General features: G+C 58.6%; 1 protein-coding gene and 1 pseudogene across 2 annotated transcripts; one reads left to right on the forward strand and one right to left on the reverse strand.

Moving 5' to 3' along the window:
• The first annotated feature begins 6,555 nt into the window (after positions 1-6,555).
• Positions 6,556-16,061, forward strand: LOC105472000 (arrestin domain containing 1). Of its 2 annotated transcripts, XM_011724944.3 has the most exons (8): positions 6,556-6,714; positions 13,612-13,722; positions 14,172-14,222; positions 14,326-14,480; positions 14,742-14,924; positions 15,009-15,185; positions 15,269-15,704; positions 15,778-16,061. In XM_011724944.3, exons 1-8 carry the CDS (start codon positions 6,597-6,599, stop codon positions 15,840-15,842), a joined length of 1,296 nt encoding a protein of 431 aa, XP_011723246.1. In that variant the 5' UTR covers positions 6,556-6,596; the 3' UTR covers positions 15,843-16,061. The 2 variants fall into 2 exon arrangements, with proteins under 2 accessions (XP_011723246.1, XP_011723245.1); XM_011724943.3 differs by having other exon boundaries at positions 15,269-16,061.
• On the reverse strand, positions 11,268-19,456 carry LOC139358249 (uncharacterized protein ARRDC1-AS1-like; annotated as a pseudogene).
• Between the last annotated feature and the right edge of the window lie 6 nt (positions 19,457-19,462).

Below are 19,462 nucleotides of genomic sequence, written 5' to 3' on the forward strand. Positions count from 1 at the left end.
ATCCTGTCTCTACTAAAAGTTCAAAATTTAGCTGGGCATGGTGGTGGGTGCCTGTAGTGCCAGCTACTTGGGAGGCTGAGGCGGGAGAATCTATTGAACCTGGGAGGCAGAGGTTGCAGTGAGCCGAGAGTGCATCACTGCACTGCAGCCTGGGCAAGAGAGCGGGACTCTGTCTCAAAAAAAAAAAAAAAAACAACAAAAGGCCAGGCACAGTGGCTCACGGTTGTAATCCTAGCACTTTGGGAGGCTGAGGCAGGCAGATCATAAGATCGGGAGATCAAGACCATCCTGGCTAACATGGTGAAACCCCGTCTCTACTAAAAATACAAAAAATTAGCCAGGCATGGTGGCGGGCGCCTGTGGTCCCAGCTACTCTGGAGGCTGAAGCAGGAGAAAGGTGTGAACCCAGGAGGCGGAGCTTGCAATGAGCCAATGTTGTGCCACTGCACTCCAGCCTGGGCGACAGGGCAAGACTCCGCCAAAAAAAGAAAAAGCTGGGCATGCCGTGCTGGCTCACACCTGTCATCCCAGCACTTTGGGAGGCTGAGGTGGGCGGATCATCTGAAGTCAGGAGTTCAAGACCAGCCTGGCCAACATGGCAAAACCCTGTCTCTACTAAAAATACGAAAATTAGCTGGGCATGGTGGTGTGCGCCTGTAATCCCAGCTATGCGGGAGGCTGAGGCAGGAGAATCACTTGAACCCAGGAGGCAGAGGTTGCGGTGAGCCAAGATCACACCACTGCACTCCCGCCTGGGTGACAGAGCAAGACTCCATCTTGAAAAAAATAATAATGGCCAGGCGCGGTGGCTCACACCTGTCATCCCAGCACTTTGGGAGGCCAAGGCAGATGGATTGTGTGAGCTCAAGGGTTCGAGACCAGCCTGGGCAATACTGTGAAACATCACTCTACTAAAATGGAAAAAAATTAGCTGGGAGTGGTAGTGTGTGCCTGTAGTCCCAGCTACTGGGGAGGCTAAGGCAGGAGAATTGCTTGAACCCGGGAGGTGGAGGTTGGAGTGAGCCAAGATCGCATCACTGCACTCCAGCCTGGGAGACAGAGTGAGACTGTCTCAAAATAAATAAATAAATAAATAAACCACCCCAAAACTTAGTGGCTTTAAACAACTATGTATTTTCTCATGGTTCTGTAGTTTAGGTTGGGCTTAGCTGGTTGGTTCTGCTGTTGCTGGCTAGGGTGTGGTAGGTTGTCTCAATTGTTACCATCAAATTTTCCACGTGAGTGTGTGTTGCTCCTAGGACTCTTTTTTTTTTTTTTTTTTTGTAACGTTGTCTTGCTCTGTTGCCCAGGCTGCAGTGCAGTGGCGAGATCTCAGCTCACTGCCTGCTCCGCTTCCTGGGTTCACACCATTATCCTGCCTCAGCCTCCTGAGTAGCTGGGACTATAGGCACCTGCCACCATGCCCGGCTAATTTTTTGTATTTTTAGTAGAGACGGGGTTTCACCGTGTTAGCCAGGATGGTCTCAATCTCCTGACCTCCTGATCCGCCTGCCTTGGCCTCCCAAAGTGCTGGGATTACAGGTGTGAGCCACCACGCCTGGCCTAATTTTTATACCTTTAATAGAGACGGGGTTTCACCATGTTGGCCAGGATGGTCTAGATCTCTTGACCTTGTGATCTACCTGCCTCGGCCTCCCAGAGTGCTGGGATTACAGGCGTGAGCCACCGCACCCGGCCCTACAACTGTTTTTGATGTAATTAATTTGGTAGAAAATTCTGAGACTGCTGAGCTCAGCCTGAGAACTGCCATCTTCAGCTTCCTCCCTCCTGGGGGCCACCTACAAGGTGACTGGTCTCACTATCCCCACAGCATGATGCGGTGAGGACCCCCAAGCTAGCCATGTGGAGAGGCCCGTGGGAGAACAGATGTCTGTTCCCTCCTGCTGTCCCAGTCGTCCCAGCTGGAATGGCAGACAGGTAAGTGAAGTCTCCAACATTTCATCCCCAGTGGATGCTAGACAGCATAAGAACCTCCCAACTGAGTCCAATACAGTTTTCAGGAGAAATAAATCAGGGCAGTGGTTTGCTATGCAGCGATAGACAGCTGAAACTGCTGGTGCCACTCAGATGGCTGTAGTCATCTTGGCATGAGGGAGGCTACAGGAGGAGATGGCTTCCCTAGAAGGCTGGCCGTTCTGTCACTCTCCACGTGTTCTCTCCAGCAGGTAAGTAGAATTTTTACATGACAGCTGAGGGCTCCAAGAGCAAGAAAACAAAACCTGCCAGGACTCCTAGGTTCGGCTTGGAACTAGCACTGCCTCTGTTTCATTGCAATTTTTTTTTTTTTTTTTTTTTTTTTGAGATGGAATCCTGCTCTGTTGCCTAGGCTAGAGTACAAGGCACAATCTCAGCTCACTGCAGCCTCCGCCTTCCAGGTTCAAGCGATTCTCCTGCCACAGCCTCCTGAGTAGCTGGGATTACAGGTATGCGCCACCACTCCCGGCTAATTTTTGTATCTGTAGTAGAGATGGGGTTTCACCATGTTGGCCAGGCTGGTCTCGATCTCCTGATCTCAAGCGATCTGCCTACATCAGCCTCCCAAAGTGCTGGGATTACAGGCATGAACCACTGCGCCCGGCCTGTTTCATTGCAATTCTTCCAGTTAAAGCAAGTTGTGGGCCAGCCTAGGTTCCTGGGGAAGCCCCCTGGTGGGAAGAGCAGCACTAATGCAAAGTTTGGCGGAATCTTTGAGGACGAACCACCAAGCCCTAAGAGGGAGACTGCCGAGGTAGAGGACGGTTTTGGAGGAGGAGCCACAAGACGGACATGTGTTTACCACACTTTTCTTTCTTTCTTTTTTCTTTTTTTTTTTTTTTGAGGTAGAGTTTTGATCTTGTAGCCCAGGCTGGCGTGCAATGGCCCAATTTCGGCTCACTGCAAGCTCCACCTCCTGGTTTCAAGCGATTCTCCTATCTCAGCCTCCCGAGTAGCTGGGATTACAGGCGTGCACCACCACCGTGCCTGGCTAATTTTTTTGTGTTATTAGCATTGATGGGATTTCACCATGTTGACCAGACTGGTTTTGAACTCCTGACCTCAGGTGATCCGCCCACCTCGGCCTCCCAATGTACTGGGATTACAGGCGGAGCCATTGCACCCAGCCCACACTTTTCATTTTCTGTATGTTATTATGCTTTGACATCTTGGAGGCTTTACTAGTCAGAGAGACACTGCCCCTCCCAGGGCTGGCTAATTCCCAGAGCTAGCAAACAACTTTATCAACACCAATCCAGAGCCCATATCCCCAGCCTCTTCCTGATGTGACTCTCACATCCCAAGCCAGCATTTCTCCTGCCCTGCATCCCCCAGGGGCCGATACCAGACAGCTAGAGCCCCCTGCTGTGACCTAGAGCCTGCCGATAGGATTCAAGTTATCTAATCCTAAACTCGCTTACACCTACCTACCCTGCCTTGTCCATTTTCACCCTGAGGAAAACACAAAAAGGCTCTGGGCCATGCTCTCTCCTGGCTCCTCATGACCCTGGTACTTCCCCTTCTGGCCCTGCATGGCGTGGCGGGGCCCCTCCTCCTGAGAACCGCGAGTACTAAATTCTTCCTTTGTGGCCCTTGTCTCCTAGTCTGTCACTTTACCATACCTGATTCAAACAAAGCCCAGGTACTTTTAGGATACAGGGCAGGAGGCTGGAAGGATTGCCCGCAGGGATTCAGAAGCACTGTTTCCACACGTGGAGGTGGAGAGAATGACAGTGAGTTAGGAGCTAAAATCAACAAGAAATGAGGATGCTGATCAGAGCAAAGGTGGTGCTGGTGATTCTGAGACCAGGAGGCTTACACATGGTGGCTCCCAGGGTGGAGAGTGGCCTGGCAGTGTTAGGAAGGAGCCAGGAGGGCCCCCACCCCACCTGCAGACCCAGAGGTGGCGGGATCCTGTGAAGAGAAGTCTCTGCATCCGAAAGCTCCAGGGGAAGCCAGGTTTTCATTAGAGCACCACTAAAAGTATGCTGGGGGAAGAAGAGAAGAGTCTAATGACAGGGCGATTGGTGCTGGTGGTGGTTTCTGGAATACAGGATGGGTGGGAGACAGGGTCAGAAACAAGGATGCGCAGAGCCCTGTGGGGCTTAGACTGTGGCTGACATGGGATAAAGGCCACCTGTGTTCTGTGTCCATTGTCTTCCATCTCAGTAGCTTGCAACACAATCTGTCTCTCCCTGCTTGAAACACTTTCTTTTTTTTTTTTTTTTTGAGATGGAGTCTTGCTCTGTGCCCCAGGCTGGAGTGCAGTGGCGCGATCTCGGCTCACTGCAAGCTCCGCCCACCGGGTTCACGCCATTCTCCTGCCTCAGCTTCCCGAGTAGCTGGGACTACAGGCGTCCGCCACCACGCCCGGCTAGTTTTTTGTATTTTTTAGTAGAGACGGGGTTTCACGGTGTTAGCCAGGATGGTCTCGATCTCCTGACCTTGTGATCCGCCCGTCTCGGCCTCCCAAAGTGCTGGGATTACAGGCTTGAGCCACCGCGCCCGGCCAATACTTTCTTTTTGTTGTTGTTGTTTGTGTTTTTTTGACACGGAGTCTCGCTCTGTTGCCCAGGCTGGAGTGCAGTGGTGTGATCTCAGCTCACTGCAAGCTCCACCTCCTGGGTTCATGACATTCTCCTGCCTCAGCCTCCTGAGTAGCTGGGACTACAGGTGCCCACCACCACGCCCTGCTAATTTTTTGTATTTTTAGTAGAGACGGGTTTCACCGTTTTAGCCAGGATGGTCTTGATCTTGTGATCCACCCACCTCAGCCTCCCAAAGTGCTGGGATTACAGACACGAGCCACCGTGCCCAGTGAAACTCTTTCTTTCTGACTTCTGGCATGGCCGACTGCCATTCGGGAGGGCTGTCCACAATCCTTGCCATCCCATGGCACCCTTCTCTCTTGTTCGGGAATTCTGCGTGTGCATAGTCTTGGCAGGAAAGTGTCTGGAGCGTGGCCAGTTAGACCCACCTCCTGAAACACTGGAATCCCAAGGGAGTCAGCTGGGCCTGGGGCTTCAGGGCCTCTCCCAGCCTGGCCTGGGGGCCCCTCCAGCCTGTGAGCCCCTCTCCTTTTGCTGGGGTGCCGGACTCCTCCTTCCTGACCTATTACCTTCTACCAACCAGGGATGGCAACGTTTAAGTGCTTGACTCCCAGGCTCATGCACGGAAGTACCTGGTCCACTTGGGGATCAGTGGCACCTCAGACTCGGCATGTGATGAGTCTCCCACCAGCAAACCATGTGTGTCTAGGCCCGTTCTCCCCATCAGAGAAGGCCACCGTCTTCACCAGCTGTCCTAGAAAAACTCGCAGCACTGGGGCCTGCCTCACCCACTCCATGGTGAGCTTGTCCGTAGGCGAGGGAGGCCTTCCCTTTCCAGGACTATCCAACGGTTCTCTCCCCACTTAGGTCCCCGGGGTATTTGAGTCCTACCCCCCCGCAGCTCACTCTCTACAAAAGGATCTTTAAGAAAGATAAATAGGAGTGTGTTTCTCCGGTTCCCAGTGATCCAAGTCCTCGCCCCACCTGGCCCCCGACCCTTCTGTTGCGGACCCCCGCCCCAGTGCCTCCGCCCAAGTGTGGCTCCGTTGGGCCCGCACCCCATCAGGCCAGCAGGGAGGGGGATAGCAGAGGGCGGGGCAGGCACTGGGACTCCGGGCAGGTGTGGGGAAGGCAGGGGGCGGGCGGGGGGGCGGTGGTTGGGCGAGGCAGGTGCTGGAGGGCGGGACAGGTGCGGGGGCAGGCAGGTACCGGGAAGGCGGGAGGGCGGGCAGGTTCCGAAGGGGCAGGACAGTTGCTGGGACGCGGGGTAGGTGCGGGGAAGGCGGGGGATGCGGGGTAGGAGCCGGGGGTGGGGGTTAAGGCAGGGCAGGTGCTAGGCGGCGGAGCATCCCCGCCCAGGACGCCCGCGCGGCCCAGTGACGTTTTTCCGCTACTCGGGGTGAGGGAGACCCCTGGGCGGGGCGGGCGGAGGGTTGGGGCGAGGCGTGGGTTATGCAGAGCGCAGCGGGGAGCCCTTCCCAGTCCCAGAGCTCGCCTCGGCCCCGCCCCCAGCCCCGCCCCCCGACAGAGACGCGGCGGTGACTCCCTCAGTGGGGGATGCTGGGGACTCTTTCGCCTCAAGTCCCTTAAGCGGCGCCTGACGCAGCGCAGCACCTACCCAGCGGGGCGGGGGCCGGGGCCGGGGATGGATGAGCGGGGCCGGGGGGCGGGGTAGGGGTGGGGCGGCCGAGGCAGGGGCGGAGCTGGGAAGGCGAGGCAGGGGCGAAGGGCGGGGGCGGGGCGAGGAGCTGTCAGAGGGGCGGGGCATAATCAGGGCGGGGCCACGCGGACGGATGGGGCGGGGAATAGGGGCGGGGCCGGGCCTCCGAGCGGCAGCCCGCGGGCGATGGGGCTGCCAGGGGTCTGGGCGGGGCCGTGGGGCGGGGCAGGGCCTGGGAAGGGCCGGACGGGGGCGTGGCCTGGATTGGGACGGATGGGGGCGGGGCATAGGAGGGGGCGGGGCATAGGAGGGGGCGGGGCCGGACCTCGGAGCCGGGGCTCGCGGGCGGCCGGCGGGGGCGTCACTGTGCGGCGGGCCGGTGAGGCCGCGGCATGGGGCGAGTGCAGCTCTTCGAGATCAGCCTGAGCCACGGCCGCGTTGTCTACAGCCCCGGGGAGCCGCTGGCTGGGACCGTGCGCGTGCGCCTGGGGGCGCCGCTGCCGTTCCGAGGTGGGCGCGGGTCCTCGGGGAGGGCCATTGGCCGCACCTGCGCGGGGCCAGGGTTCCCGGAAGCGGCTGCCGTCGCCGGGCCCCGGGTTGGGCCCGCGAAGTCGCTGTCGTAGCCGCCCGGGACTGCTGGGGCGCGGGCTCGGCGGCGCCGGGGAGGTCCGGGCGGCGCCGCCCTTCCGCGTCTGCCCTTCCTGCCCTCTCGCCGAGGGTCGGCGTGGTCCCGGCGGGGCCTGAAGCCGGGGCCTGAAGCGGGTCCACGGTGGAAGACGCCCTGAGTGCGGGCACACGCAGGCCTGCGACCCTCCCTGTCCGCGCTCGCACCTGCTGGGCTCCTTCCCGCACCCGGGCTCCCGGCGCAGGCGCTCCCTCTGCAGAGCCGCTCCTGGCCCGGGCGTGCGGTCCCGGCGGGGTGCAGGCACCTGCTGCGGCTCCCTGCGCCCCCTGCCCCGCGCCAGCAGGCCTCGCCCGCCCCCCGCCGAGGCGGACGCCTGGGCCTCGGGGACTGGGGATCGGGTTGCTGCAGTGGCCGCTGGCAGGGCGCCCTGGAGGTGAGGGCAGGCCAGCGAGGTGAGGCTGCCTCCCGAGGATGGGGGCCTCCGCACAGGCCTCTGCCCGGCCCCTGGTTGTGAGTGCCGCGTCCCTGCCGCGGGCTTCTCTACCTTGGCCTCCTGTGGGAACCACCTGGGCTGCTTGGCCACAGCCCGTGGGCTTCCCACTGGACCTTGACCGCTGGGCCTGCGCGTGGGTGACAGCACCGCTTTTGTGCCTGCTGAGAACCCACAGCCTCTGTTCTGTCCTCTCAGCCGCCTGGGACAGGTGATGGTGCTGTGGCCCTGACCCTGCACCGCCTGGGGCTGTGGGACCTCGAAGAAGCCTGGTGGTAGGTGCTTCTGTCAGGCTCCTGGCCCCATTGGGCCTCCTGGGATGACCCCACAGGCTCCCTTCCTCTGTCCCCAGCTTGAGTTTGGGGTCTGGGTGGGGGCAGGTGTGGCTGTGGCAGGGCAGAGATAGCACATGCATCCCTTGAATACAGGTGAGGTGTGGGGTGAGGCGGGCCGAGGGGAGTGCAGGGCCCTGTCGTCCCTCCCCTGGCGCGGCCTGGGGCGAGCAGGCCATTGCTGACCACAGGGAAGGGATGGCCTCGCGGTGCGTGACTGGCCTGGGTGAGCAGGCTCCCCGGCCTCCGGGTGGACGTGGTGGGTGGGTGAACGCTCACGCCTGTAATCCCAGCACTTTGGGCAGCTGGCCCAAGAGCTGAGGTAGCACTGGCTCACAGAGGCTGGTCCGAGTGAGGGAGAAAAAGGAGGGTCATGAACTAGGGAGTAGGAGATGGGCCCTGATGGGCCGGAGAGCACATATTTCAGGCTGCTGCAAGTGAGGTGGGAGGGTTGTACAGGGGTTCCCGGGGGTTTCCCCCAGCCCTGCCTGGGATGGGAACGGAATGTCATCGTTTCCTCATTCAAAGGATGCTTGTCAATCCTGCTAGGAGCCAGTAGGGAGGCCCTCAGCCCGCAGGAGGACAGCAGCCCTGCCTGGGCCCCTGGGCTTGCTCACTTACTCTGCCGATGAGTGTCGGTGACGGTCAGCACCCAGCCATGAGGACGCCTGCTGTCTCGAGGGCTGACACAGAGGGAGGCCTGGGAAGGAGCAGTTTTCTGGAGCCCAGGCTGGCCCAATCCAGGGCTGGGGGTCAGGCAGGACCACCTCGTGTTCTGTTACTGGGATGGGCGACCAGGATCGACAGTGGTTCTCGGAGCACTCATGGTAGGCCTGATGCAAATTCTCTCCACATCCCATGGGCCAGCCTCAGTAACGCTCAGCACCCTGTGGCGTGGTTGTTACTCTCATGATGCAGATTTGGAAACAGGACTGGGGGAGTGGCTTACAGGTCACAGCTTCTGTGGCAGGCATGAGTCCTTTGGGATGAGGATGAGGAGTTGGTGGGTCTTCTTGGTCCAAGTGTAGGTGGTGCAAAGGAGGGGCTCCTGAACTTGAGAAGAAAGTTCCAGTGGTCCCTCGAGAACACGGCCCAATCATGAGCTTCCTGAGTCAGAGCAGCCTCCAACAGCTGGTCCTTGGTTGTACATCTGAACACACTTAGGAAACATTTTTTATTTTTATTTTATTGTATTTATTTATTTTTCTGAGACGGAGTCTTGCTCTGTCGCCCAGGCTGGAGTGCGGTGGCGCGACCTCAGCTCACTGTAAGCTCCGCCTCCCAGGTTCACGCTGTTCTCCTGCCTCAGCCTCCAGAGTGGCTGGGACTACAGGCGCCCGCCACCACACCTGGCTAATTTTTTTGTATTTTTAGTAGAGATGGGGTTTCACCGTGTTAGCCAGGATAGTCTCGATCTCCTGACCTTGTGATCTGCCCACCTTGGCCTCCCAAAGTGCTGGGATTACAGGTGTAAGCCACCATGCCCGGCCTAGGAAACATTTTTAAACCTGCATGGGGGAAGAGGGACGGGGCTTGCAGGGCCCCTGCAAAGAGGTGCAACATTCAAGTCCAGAAGGCGGAAGAAGTCACACTCTGACTAGGCAACTGCCACTGAGCCACTCAGTCCTGCAGCCAAGCCCTGCCTGGCGGCTTTCCTGTTGCAAAAGGCTTGGTTCCCTTCAGCCTGTTCTGCCATTACAAGCAGTCTGCAAGCTGGAAAGAAGAGGGAGTGGGGTCATATGCCTCTCTCCGGCAGCAAGGAGACCCCTCACAATGGACCCCACGCACGGCTCTGGCTTCTGTGGGCAGAACTGCATCCTGTGGTCCTGCCTGATTCGATGGTTTGAAAAGGCAGAAACATGGCCGCTGCCATTGGCCTGGCCAGTGAAAACGGGCTCCCTGGGGAATTCAGCCAGCCTGGCCTGAAGCAGTTGCTGAGAGGTGGAGGAGCAGCTCCAGGTGTTTTGGAAAGGAAGCAGCTTTCCGGCTGGAAAGGAACCAGCTGTGCGGGAGCCCCGTGCCTCCCGTGTTCTTACTGAGGACAGTGTGGGCAGCTTAGGACAGATTTCACTTTGGACAGTGGTTGGAGGCTGCTCACGCTGGCAGAGTCATCTGCAAGAGCCTTGGTGTATGTGCAGAACAGGGCCGTCTGCATGGGCGTTGGGAAGATCACAGAGCCTGGGCCCTTAGGATGACGCAAGGGTCAGTTGGATACTGTTTGTTTTTGTGGAGTCAGGTGTCCCATGACGGTTTTAGCGATGCTTTGCTAGTATGAGCAGTGGTGTGTGAGGCTCCTGGTTAAATACCATGAGATTCTGAGCGGAATTCTGGGTTTCCTGGTATGCACAGGTAAATTTACAGTAGACCTGTCCCACTCTTTGCCAGTACCTCATACCTGTCTGCAATTTGACTGGTGTAAGGAGTGTTTGTTTTCCACCTCCCTCCAACGTGTGGTGGGACATACATTTATCTATTCATGTACGTTGCTCTTATTGCCCAGGCTGGAGTACAATGGCGCAATCTCAGCTGCTCACCACAACCTCCGCCTCCCTGGTTCAAGCGATTCTTCTGCCTCAGACTTGCGAGTAGCTGGGACTACTGGCATGTGGCACCACCATGCCCGGCTAATTTTGTATTTTTAGTAGAGACGGGGTTTCTCCATGTTGGTCAGGTGGGTCTCGAACTCCCAACCTCAAGTGATCCGCCCGCCTCAGCCTCCTAAAGTGCTGGGATTACAGGCGTGAGCCACCACACCCGGCCTAGAGACATTCATTTTATTTGAGATGAGGTCTCACTTTGTCACCCAGACTGGGATGCGGTGGTGCGATCTTGGCTCACTGCAACTTCTGCCTCCAGGGCTCAAGCGATGAGTCCTCCCACTACAGCCTCCTGAGTGACTGGCACCAGGGGCACACGCCACCACACCCAGCTAATCTTTTGTAGTTTTGGTAGAGACGGGGTTTCACCGTGTTACCTAGGCTGCTGTCACACTCCTGGCCTCAGGCAATCTGCTCGCCTTGGCCCCCCAAAGTGTTGGGGTTACAGGTGTGAGCCACTGCGCCCAGCTGTGTTGAGACATTTAATATTTGTCAATCTGATGGATTGAAATGGTAGATAATTTGGGTTTTCCCTAATTTCTTTCTTTTTTTTTTTTGAGACTTAGTCTAGCTCTGTTGCACAGGCTGGAGTGCAGTGGCGTGATCTCGGCTCACTGCAAGCTCTGCCTCCCGGGTTCCCGCCATTCTCCTGCCTCAGCTTCCCGAGTAGCTGGGACTACAGGCGCCGCCACCGCGCCTGGCTAATTTTTTGTATTTTTAGTACAGACCGGGTTTCACCGTGTTAGCCAGGATGGTCTCGATGTCCTGACCTCGTGATCTGCCGGCCTCGGCCTCCCAAAGTGCTGGGATTATAGGCATGAGCCCAGACCTAGCCGTTTTTTGTTTTTGTTTTTTAGACCGAGTCTCGCTCTGCCGCCCAGGCTGGGGTGCAGTGGCACGATCTTGGCTCACTGCAAGCTCCGCCTCCTGGGTTCATGCCATTCTCCTGCCTCAGTCTCCCGAGTAGCTGGGACTACTACATAAAAGTAGCTGTCACCTCAAGTCACACACCATTCCTAAACAGTTAACACAACGATTTTATTATATCTCTCAGTGTTGTGGGTTAGGAATATGGACAGTGGGGGCAGGGTGAATATTCAGTTCTGTGCCACCAGCCAGGATCACTTGAGGGTGCTTGGCTGGCATACCAGTTAGTCTGGGGACCACTGCTCCCTTTACAGCATCCTCTGTGGGTTCCAGCGTTTTTCTTTTTTGTTTTTGAGATGAAGTCTTGCTCTGTCACGCAGGCTAAAGTGCATTTGTATGATCTCCGCTCACTGGAGCCTCCACCTCCCGGGTTCAAGTGATTCTCCTGCCTCAGCCTCCTGAGTAGCTGGGATTACAGGCGCCTGCCACCACGCCCGGCTAATTTTTGTGTTTTTAGTAGAGATGGGGTTTCACCATGTCGGCTAGGCTGGTCTTGAACTCCTGACCTCAAGTGATCCATCCGCCTCAGCCTCCCAAAGTGCTGGGATTACAGGTGTGAGCCACCGTGCCCAGCTGGGTCCCAGCATTTGTGGGATTCAAGGTGGGGATGTGCAGTCTGTCAGGAGTGTTAAAGGCATTGCAGCATTTCCAGTCCCCAGGCCTCCTCTCCTTGCTTCAGCCACGCCTGCCTCCTCTGTGCCTGCTGATGCCTGCGTGCTCCTCTTGGGCTGTCTGCTGGCTCACAGGAGAATCACCAGTATTCCAGATGTTCAGCCTGGAAACAGTAAGGGTCTGGCCCTAGGAGGGCCTGGCTAACACACCATGGATTCAAAATCAGGGCAGAGCTGGGTATGGTGGCTCATGCCTGTAATCCCAGTACTTTGGGAGTTTGAGGCAGGTGGATTGCTTGAGCTCAGGAGTTTGAGACCAGCCTGGACAGCATGGTGAAACCCTATTAAAAAAAAAAAAAGCCAGGTGTGGTGGCATGTGCCTGTAGTCCCAGCTACTCGAGGGGGCTGAGATGGGTGGATCGCTTAGCACAGGAGGTTGAGGCTGCAGTGAGCTGAGATTGTGCCATTGCACATTAGCCTGGGCGGCAGGAGTGAGACCGTGTCTAAAAAAAAAAAAAAAAAAAAAAACGAAAACAAAAAATGGACCGAGGTTGGGGTGGCAAGGCTGGGCTGGAATGGAGGCTGAGGCCAGGCCATGGCAGTGCCCAGGGGCTAGAGGACGTGTAGCAGGAAGCAAGGGCCTCCCTCAGGGATGGGGGACTGGGTCTGGCAGCTGCTGAGGGGAAGGGCAGGATGTGTATGGGGAGCCACGTGGGGCTGCGGTTGGGCCAAGGATTTTGAGAAGAACCCTGCTGCTCTTGGTGGCCGGCAGAAGGCCTGGGCCACAGGTGGGGCCTGCTGGGGAGACCATAGGGGAGGCAGGTATGGCTGGCCCTGGGCGCACCGGACACCGATACTCCTCCTCCCTGGCTGCTCCCTCAGCAGGTCTGAGAGTCTGAGTCACCTTCCCCTCACGTGACCCCCACCAGGACGAGGCAGGGAAGTGGCCATCTTTGGCCCTGACTCAGCCTTGCAGGGAGAAGAGGGGCTGGAGCTGCGGGTGGCCTGCTGATGGCTCCCCCAACCCCTGCCCACCTGGGTCTGGTGCTGTGTGTGCTTTTGCTGCGTCTGTCCTCCCTTGTGACCAGTTTCTGCTGGACCTGGTTGTCCAGCCATGATCTTCTGACCATCGTGGTTTCTGGACACACATCTGTTGGACTGAGGAATTTGTGTTCCTGGCCACAGAACAGTGGCAACCTCTGCCTCAAGCAGTTCCTGGTCTGGCACTCCCCCGGGGAGGCCAGAGAGAACCAAGCCGTCTCCTGATGCAGAAAGTCAGCCCCGGTGGGCAATGCTGGCCCAGGAAGTAGGGCCCTACCCAGCGGTGTGCCGACTGTGGAACACTGTCTGCCCAGGCGGGTCTGGCCACATTCCTGCAGCATGATGGTTGCCAGTTAGCTTTAGCTTCCTGGAGCGTGGAGGGGTCCTTCCCTGCCTAACTGACTTGTCTACAGGGCAGCAAGAAGACGGCGTCCGTCCCTTGGAGTGTCCCAGGTGCCCCCCACCAAGATCCCCGCAAGCAGCTGGGCTTTCACAGCCAGGTTACCAGTCTGGGGGACGACCCAGCCGCCGTCTGGATGAGCGCTGGGGCCTTTCTGCTCTGGGCTGCAGGGCAGACATTGTTTTGTGCTGGTCAGGCCCCTCGCCAGCCCGGCTCCCTTGGAGCCCCCCAAGACAGGAGACGGGCAGGAGGTGTCCCCTGAAGTGGCAGGGGCTGCTTGCTCACTGGCCTTCCCAGGACCCTGCCCAGGCGGGGCTGCTGGGCCCCAGGTCGAATTCCTGGGCCGTCGGCTGGGTGGGGCTCATGCAGCTTTCCCCTTGGCAGCCATCCGGGTGACCTGCACGGGTTCCTGCGGGGTCTCCAACAAGGCTAACGACGCAGCGTGGGTAGCGGAGGAGGACTACTTCAACAGTTCCCTGTCGCTGGCGGACAAGGGTAAGTCTGGGAGCCAGTTCCTGACCTGGTCCCAAGTGGTGACCCCTGGGGGCACCCCTTGGAGTGGGGCCTGCCTGTCCTCCCCCTTTCCTAGACCTGCCTCTTGGATCCTGCACTGGCCCATCTTCTCCCAGGGTTGTGGGCCCTGATGGGTTTCTCATAGGGGCTGGGTGGCTGAAGGGGCCACGTTCCACTTGTGCTGGATGTGGGTGGGCTCTGACTCCTGGCACAGCTGTTTCACCCTTGCCCCATTCCCAAACCACTCTCCTATTCCAGCCCTTACCCTCAGTCCTTCACCCAGGCCACAGCCCTGTGCTGCTGGTGACTGAGACAGGGAGACCCCGTGTGAGCTGGTCAGCTGCAGTCCCACTCTTATCTTGGCCCTGTGGCCCCCTCAGGCCTCCGGAGGCCTGTCCCCACCGCCCCCCACCTCCCTCCTGTCTCTGCAGGGAGTCTGCCCGCTGGTGAGCACAGCTTCCCCTTCCAGTTCCTGCTTCCTGGTAAGAGCCCAGCCTGGACAGGCCTGGTGATGACCAACTGGTCCTGGGAGGTGGGCTCTGCAGGGTGAAGGCAGCCAGGTGCCAGTGCCTGTTCTCTCCCCAGCCACAGCACCCACGTCCTTTGAGGGTCCTTTTGGGAAGATCGTGCACCAGGTGAGGGCCGCCATCCACACGCCACGGTTTTCCAAGGATCACAAGTGCAGCCTCGTGTTCTATATCTTGAGCCCCCTGAATCTGAACAGCATCCCAGACATTGAGGTGAGGATGGCACAGTGACCTCCTTGGTGGGTCCCCACCCTCGTGGGGGCTGGGGAAGAGCCGGGCAGGCACTGCTTCATCCCGGTGTCCTGTCCCAGCTGAGGTGAGGGGGGCCAGGGTCTGGAGGCAGTGGCCTCTTTGCCCTGAGCTGACTGCTGGTCTCCAGGGGCAGGGCGTGGCAGGGCTGAGGGGCTTGTCCTGATGCCACAGGGATCCAGCCTGCCCACACCTGCTAAGCCTCTCCCTGGCCCTCCCCCAAAGCAACCCAATGTGGCCTCTGCCACCAAGAAGTTCTCCTACAAGCTGGTGAAGACGGGCAGCGTGGTCCTCACAGCCAGCACTGATCTCCGCGGCTATGTGGTGGGGCAGGCACTGCAGCTGCACGCCGACATTGAGAACCAGTCAGGCAAGGACACCAGCCCTGTGGTGGCCAGTCTGCTGCAGGTCAGAGCCCCCTGCAGTTGCCCGGACTGGCCTCCTGGGGTGGGCTGGCAGCCTGCGCAGGCTCACAGGCTGGTCCTTCCCCAGAAAGTGTCCTATAAGGCCAAGCGCTGGATCCACGACGTACGGACCATTGCGGAGGTGGAGGGTGCGGGCGTCAAGGCCTGGCGGCGGGCACAGTGGCATGAGCAGATCCTGGTGCCTGCTTTGCCCCAGTCGGCCCTGCCAGGCTGCAGCCTCATCCACATCGACTACTACTTACAGGTTTGGTGCTGGTGGGGGCTGGGTGGCCTGAGGCCTAGTGGCCTTGGCCCTGGCCCCTCATGCCCCACCTCAATCCTGTCCAGGTCTCTCTGAAGGCACCGGAAGCTACTGTGACCCTCCCGGTCTTCATTGGCAATATTGCTGTGAACCATGCCCCACTGAGCCCCCGGCCAGGTCCAGGGCTGCCTCCCTGGGCCCCACCCCTGGTGGTGCCTTCTGCACCACCCCAGGAGGAGGCCGAGGCTGCGGCTGGCGGCCCCCACTTCTTGGACCCGGTCTCCCTCTCCACCAAGAGCCATTCGCAGCAGCAGCCCCTGCTGGCCACCTTGGGTTCTGTGCCTGGTGCCCCCGAGCCCTGTCCTCAGGATGGCAGCCCTGCCTCATATCCGCTTCGGCCTCCCTTGTGCATTTCAACAGGTGCCACTGTCCCCTACTTTGCAGAGGGCTCTGGGGGACCAGTGCCTACCACAAGCACCTTGATTCTTCCTCCAGAGTACAGCTCTTGGGGCTACCCCTATGGTGAGTCAAGGGCCAGGGCTTGGCAGGGAGGGGACGCCAGGAGCCCCATGCAGACCCTGCTTTCTCCCTGCAGAGGCCCCACCGTCCTATGAGCAGAGCTGCGGCGGCGTGGACCCCAGCCTGACCCCTGAGAGCTGACCCCGTGCTGCCTTCTCCAGGCAGGCCTGGCCTCTGCCCTGGGACTGGGGCGCCCAGGGCCTCGTGCCTTCTCTCTCGGCCTGGCCTGACCCACTCAGGACCTGCCCAGCCTCTGCCAGCTCCTCTGGCGTCCACCCTCTTCTCCCTGGGGCTGGGGTGGGGGTGGCAGGGAGCTGGGACCTGGAGAGACTCCTGTAAATAAAACGCTGTATTTGTAGAGCTGGGCCTCACCGGCCTCGCCTTGGGCGCCCTCCAGCCTCCAGCAGGGCCTGACCCTGACCCCATCCTGGGCTCTGCTCCTGCCAGGGCATAGCCCGCTCCTCGGGTACCCCTGCTACCCTGGGGTTGCGCTCAGGCTGGTTCCCTTTAACAGAGGACGGGGGCTGGCGCTGGGCCTTCCAGAGCCACCTAAGGAAACGTCCTTGGAGCCTGGCTCACGAACTGGGGCTCACGCAACCTTGGCATCTGGTTAAATTTGTGCCTCGGCTCCTGCTGTGTTTAGGCACCCAGGTTCCCAGGCGGCCTGGTGTGGACTTCCCCTGCTGAGAAACCTGCGGGCATGTGGAGGGCTTGCCTCGGCCCCTACTGGCATCATTGCCAGGCCTGGCTCTGAGGGACGCAGCTTCTCTCCTGCCCACATCTCCAAGACCTGAGAGGCAGGGTTCTGTGGAGCAGCGTTCCCAAAGGGGCCCCCAGGGAGGCCCTGTAATGCTGGCCAGCCTGCCTGGAGCGCGCTTCCAGAAACAATGGAGGTGGTAGTGAAGGACGACTCTGGGTTCAAATTCCAGTTCTATAGGATGAAGAGGTGGCTGTGGCTAGGTTTGTCAGTTACCTTATCTATAAAATGCACAGGACCAGGCCGGCACGGTGGCTCCCGCCTGTAATCCCAGTACTTTGGGAGGCTAAGGCAGGCAGATTGCTTGAGGTCAGGAGTTTCAAATCAGCCTGGGCAACATAATGAAACTCTGTCTGTACAAAAAAACAACAACAACAACAAAAAAGCTGGGCATCGTGGCACATGCCTGTAATCCCAGCTACTCGGGAGGCTGAGGCAGGAGAACCGCTTGAACCCGGGAGGCAGAGGTTACAGTGATCTGAGATTGCGCCACTGCACTCCAGCCTGGGGGACAGAGCGAGACTCTGTCTCAAAAAATAAACAACCCCACAAAAAACTCCTGGGACTGTAGGGGACAGACAGCCCCCCACCCTCATAGCATGACAGTTTATTTCTCGAACAGTCTAGAGGGGCAGATCCTGGCCTCATGGCAGAGCTGTCATTCCTACGTAGTGGCTCCCATCCCTGGCTCCCAGATGGCTGTTAACAGCTTTCACCACTGCCCGGCCTAATGGTGGGACTTTTGAGGGACAGACTGGGAAGTAGATTGTCACTTTTTGTCTCTGACCTGTCCCCTTCCCATTGGAAATGTGGTCTTTAGCCACGCAGTCCTGTACTTGGCTAAAATTTTACTAATTGTGGGACGGTCAGCATGAATATTGGAGAACAGCAGAAAGTACCACAGGTGGTACCTGCTGGAAGCAGTCTGTGGTTGAAAGGAAGGCCTCCTGGGCTTGAATCCCATCACTGCCTCTCACCACTCCCTTGCTTCAGTTCAGTCACTTATAAAATGTGGGTAAGAGCAGTGCCTGCCTCTCAGGACCGACTTGAAGTTTGCAGGGTTAGCATGTCATGTGCTGAGAGCAGCACCTTGACAAGTGCTGAGGGGCACACAAGGGGAGCAGCTGATTGCAAAATGGAGTGAAAAAGCTGCCTGAAGCTGCTTCCCACACCTTCACTTAGGGTGGATGTTTGCTTGGTAAAGGATTTTTCTTCACATTTTAACTCCCTTTATTCAGTCAATAATTTTTTTATTTTTTTTTTAAGATATCAGAGTATCGCTCTGTGGCCCAGGCTGGAGTGCAGTGGCGCAATCTCAGCTCACTGCAAGCTCCGCCTCCCGGGTTCACGCCATTCTCCTGCCTCAGCCTTGTGAGTAGCTGGGACTACAGGCGCCCGCCACCGTGTCCGGCTAATTTTTTGTATTTTTAGTAGAGACGGGGTTTCATCGTGTTAGCCAGGATGGTCTCGATCTCCTGACCTCGTGATCCGCCCGCCTCGGCCTCCCAAAGTGCTGGGATTACAGGCTTGAGCCACCGCGCCCAGCCCAGTCAACAAAATACTTTTATCTCCTGCACACCAGGAATTGTTCTAGGCACCATGGACTTACATTCTAGGGGGAGACAATATTCCAAATCAGGATGTGGAGAGTCAGATGTCACACACTGTGATGGAGCAAAGTGAGGCGAGGAAGACCGGCATGGGCGGCAGTCTCACTTCAGCTAGGGAGGAGAGGGAAGGCTTCCCTGCAGAGCTGATAGTTGAACTCCAGGATGGTAAAGAAGCAAGCCACAAAGACACTTGAAATAAAGGTTTCAGGGAAGGGACAGACAGCAGCAGGGGCAGCAGAGAGGTGAGTGTGGGGCAGGGCGGGGCAGGAGGGTGCTAGTGTCTCCTGCGAGGGCTCAGGGTGCTCGGCCTGTCATGAATGGACTTAAGCTTTGACAGAGCAGTTGAGCTGTCCTAAAGAAACCTGGGAAGGTTCTCTTGGCACTTGGGATTGTCCGTTTCCTTTTCTGTCTCTGAGTGCACTGTCTATCCTGGACTTGGGATAATTCTCCGGGGTCCGACTCACCAGGAGACTCGGGTGTCACCCAGATTGACCTTCAAGACTCAGTTCTTGTCAGTACAGTACCCGTCCCCTCGGTTCACGCGACCATCCAGAAACCTCAAATTCAGTCCATGCTGCTTGTTTTGGGTCTGGGGGCTGGGATAAGGCGGGCTGACCACAGCGGGTCATATAGCCTAAGATAGTTTCTGTGGTGCTGGGGGCGCTGTCCAGGGAAGGCTACTTGGTCTGCAGAAAAGGCCTTGGCTTGTGCATACCTGGGCAGCAGGTATATGGGTGGCAGGGAGAGCGGGGTAACCAGAGGGCACACACCCCCAACCGGAGCACCCCCCAAGTTGGCATCTCCACAACTGCGGAACCTCCCACATCAGGGCAACCCTCCCGGTTGGGACACCGCCCCCAGCCAGACACATCCTCCTAGCACAGCACCCATGCTTAGCCGGAGCCGCTCCCCCGCCAGGCACCTCCCCACCGGGCATCCCTCCCCAGTGGGACACCCCCCGCCAGTCCAGGCATCCCCGCCGTTCGGGACACCCCCTCCAGCCGGAGCACCCCTCGGCAGGAGCATTCCTCCCAACCGGGGAACCCCCGCCGCCACGGGAACCTGCCTGAACCAGAGCACCCTCCCGCGCCGGGGACACCCCAAAGGCGGCTCCCCCGCCAGGCCGCGGCCCAGGGAGTCAGCCTTCCGCGCAAGCCGGCGAAATCAAAGTGCGTCCGGGGTTAGAGGTCAGAGGTCGGAGCCGCAGGTCTTTCTCCTCTTTCGGCCAGCCCACCAGAACGTCAATTTAGAATGAGATATGTGTTGAAAATGGGAAGGCTACTCCCCATCCACTACCACGACTCTGGCGGGCGGGTTCTCCGGCTCTAGGTCTCCTATCCCGAGGGCGCGCGTTCCGCTTCCGGCCGCCACAGGCCCGGCGCCTGGGGCGCCGC

The sequence above is a fragment of the Macaca nemestrina genome, chromosome 14 (assembly GCF_043159975.1).
Source record: "Macaca nemestrina isolate mMacNem1 chromosome 14, mMacNem.hap1, whole genome shotgun sequence".
Classification (NCBI taxonomy): domain Eukaryota; kingdom Metazoa; phylum Chordata; class Mammalia; order Primates; family Cercopithecidae; genus Macaca; species Macaca nemestrina.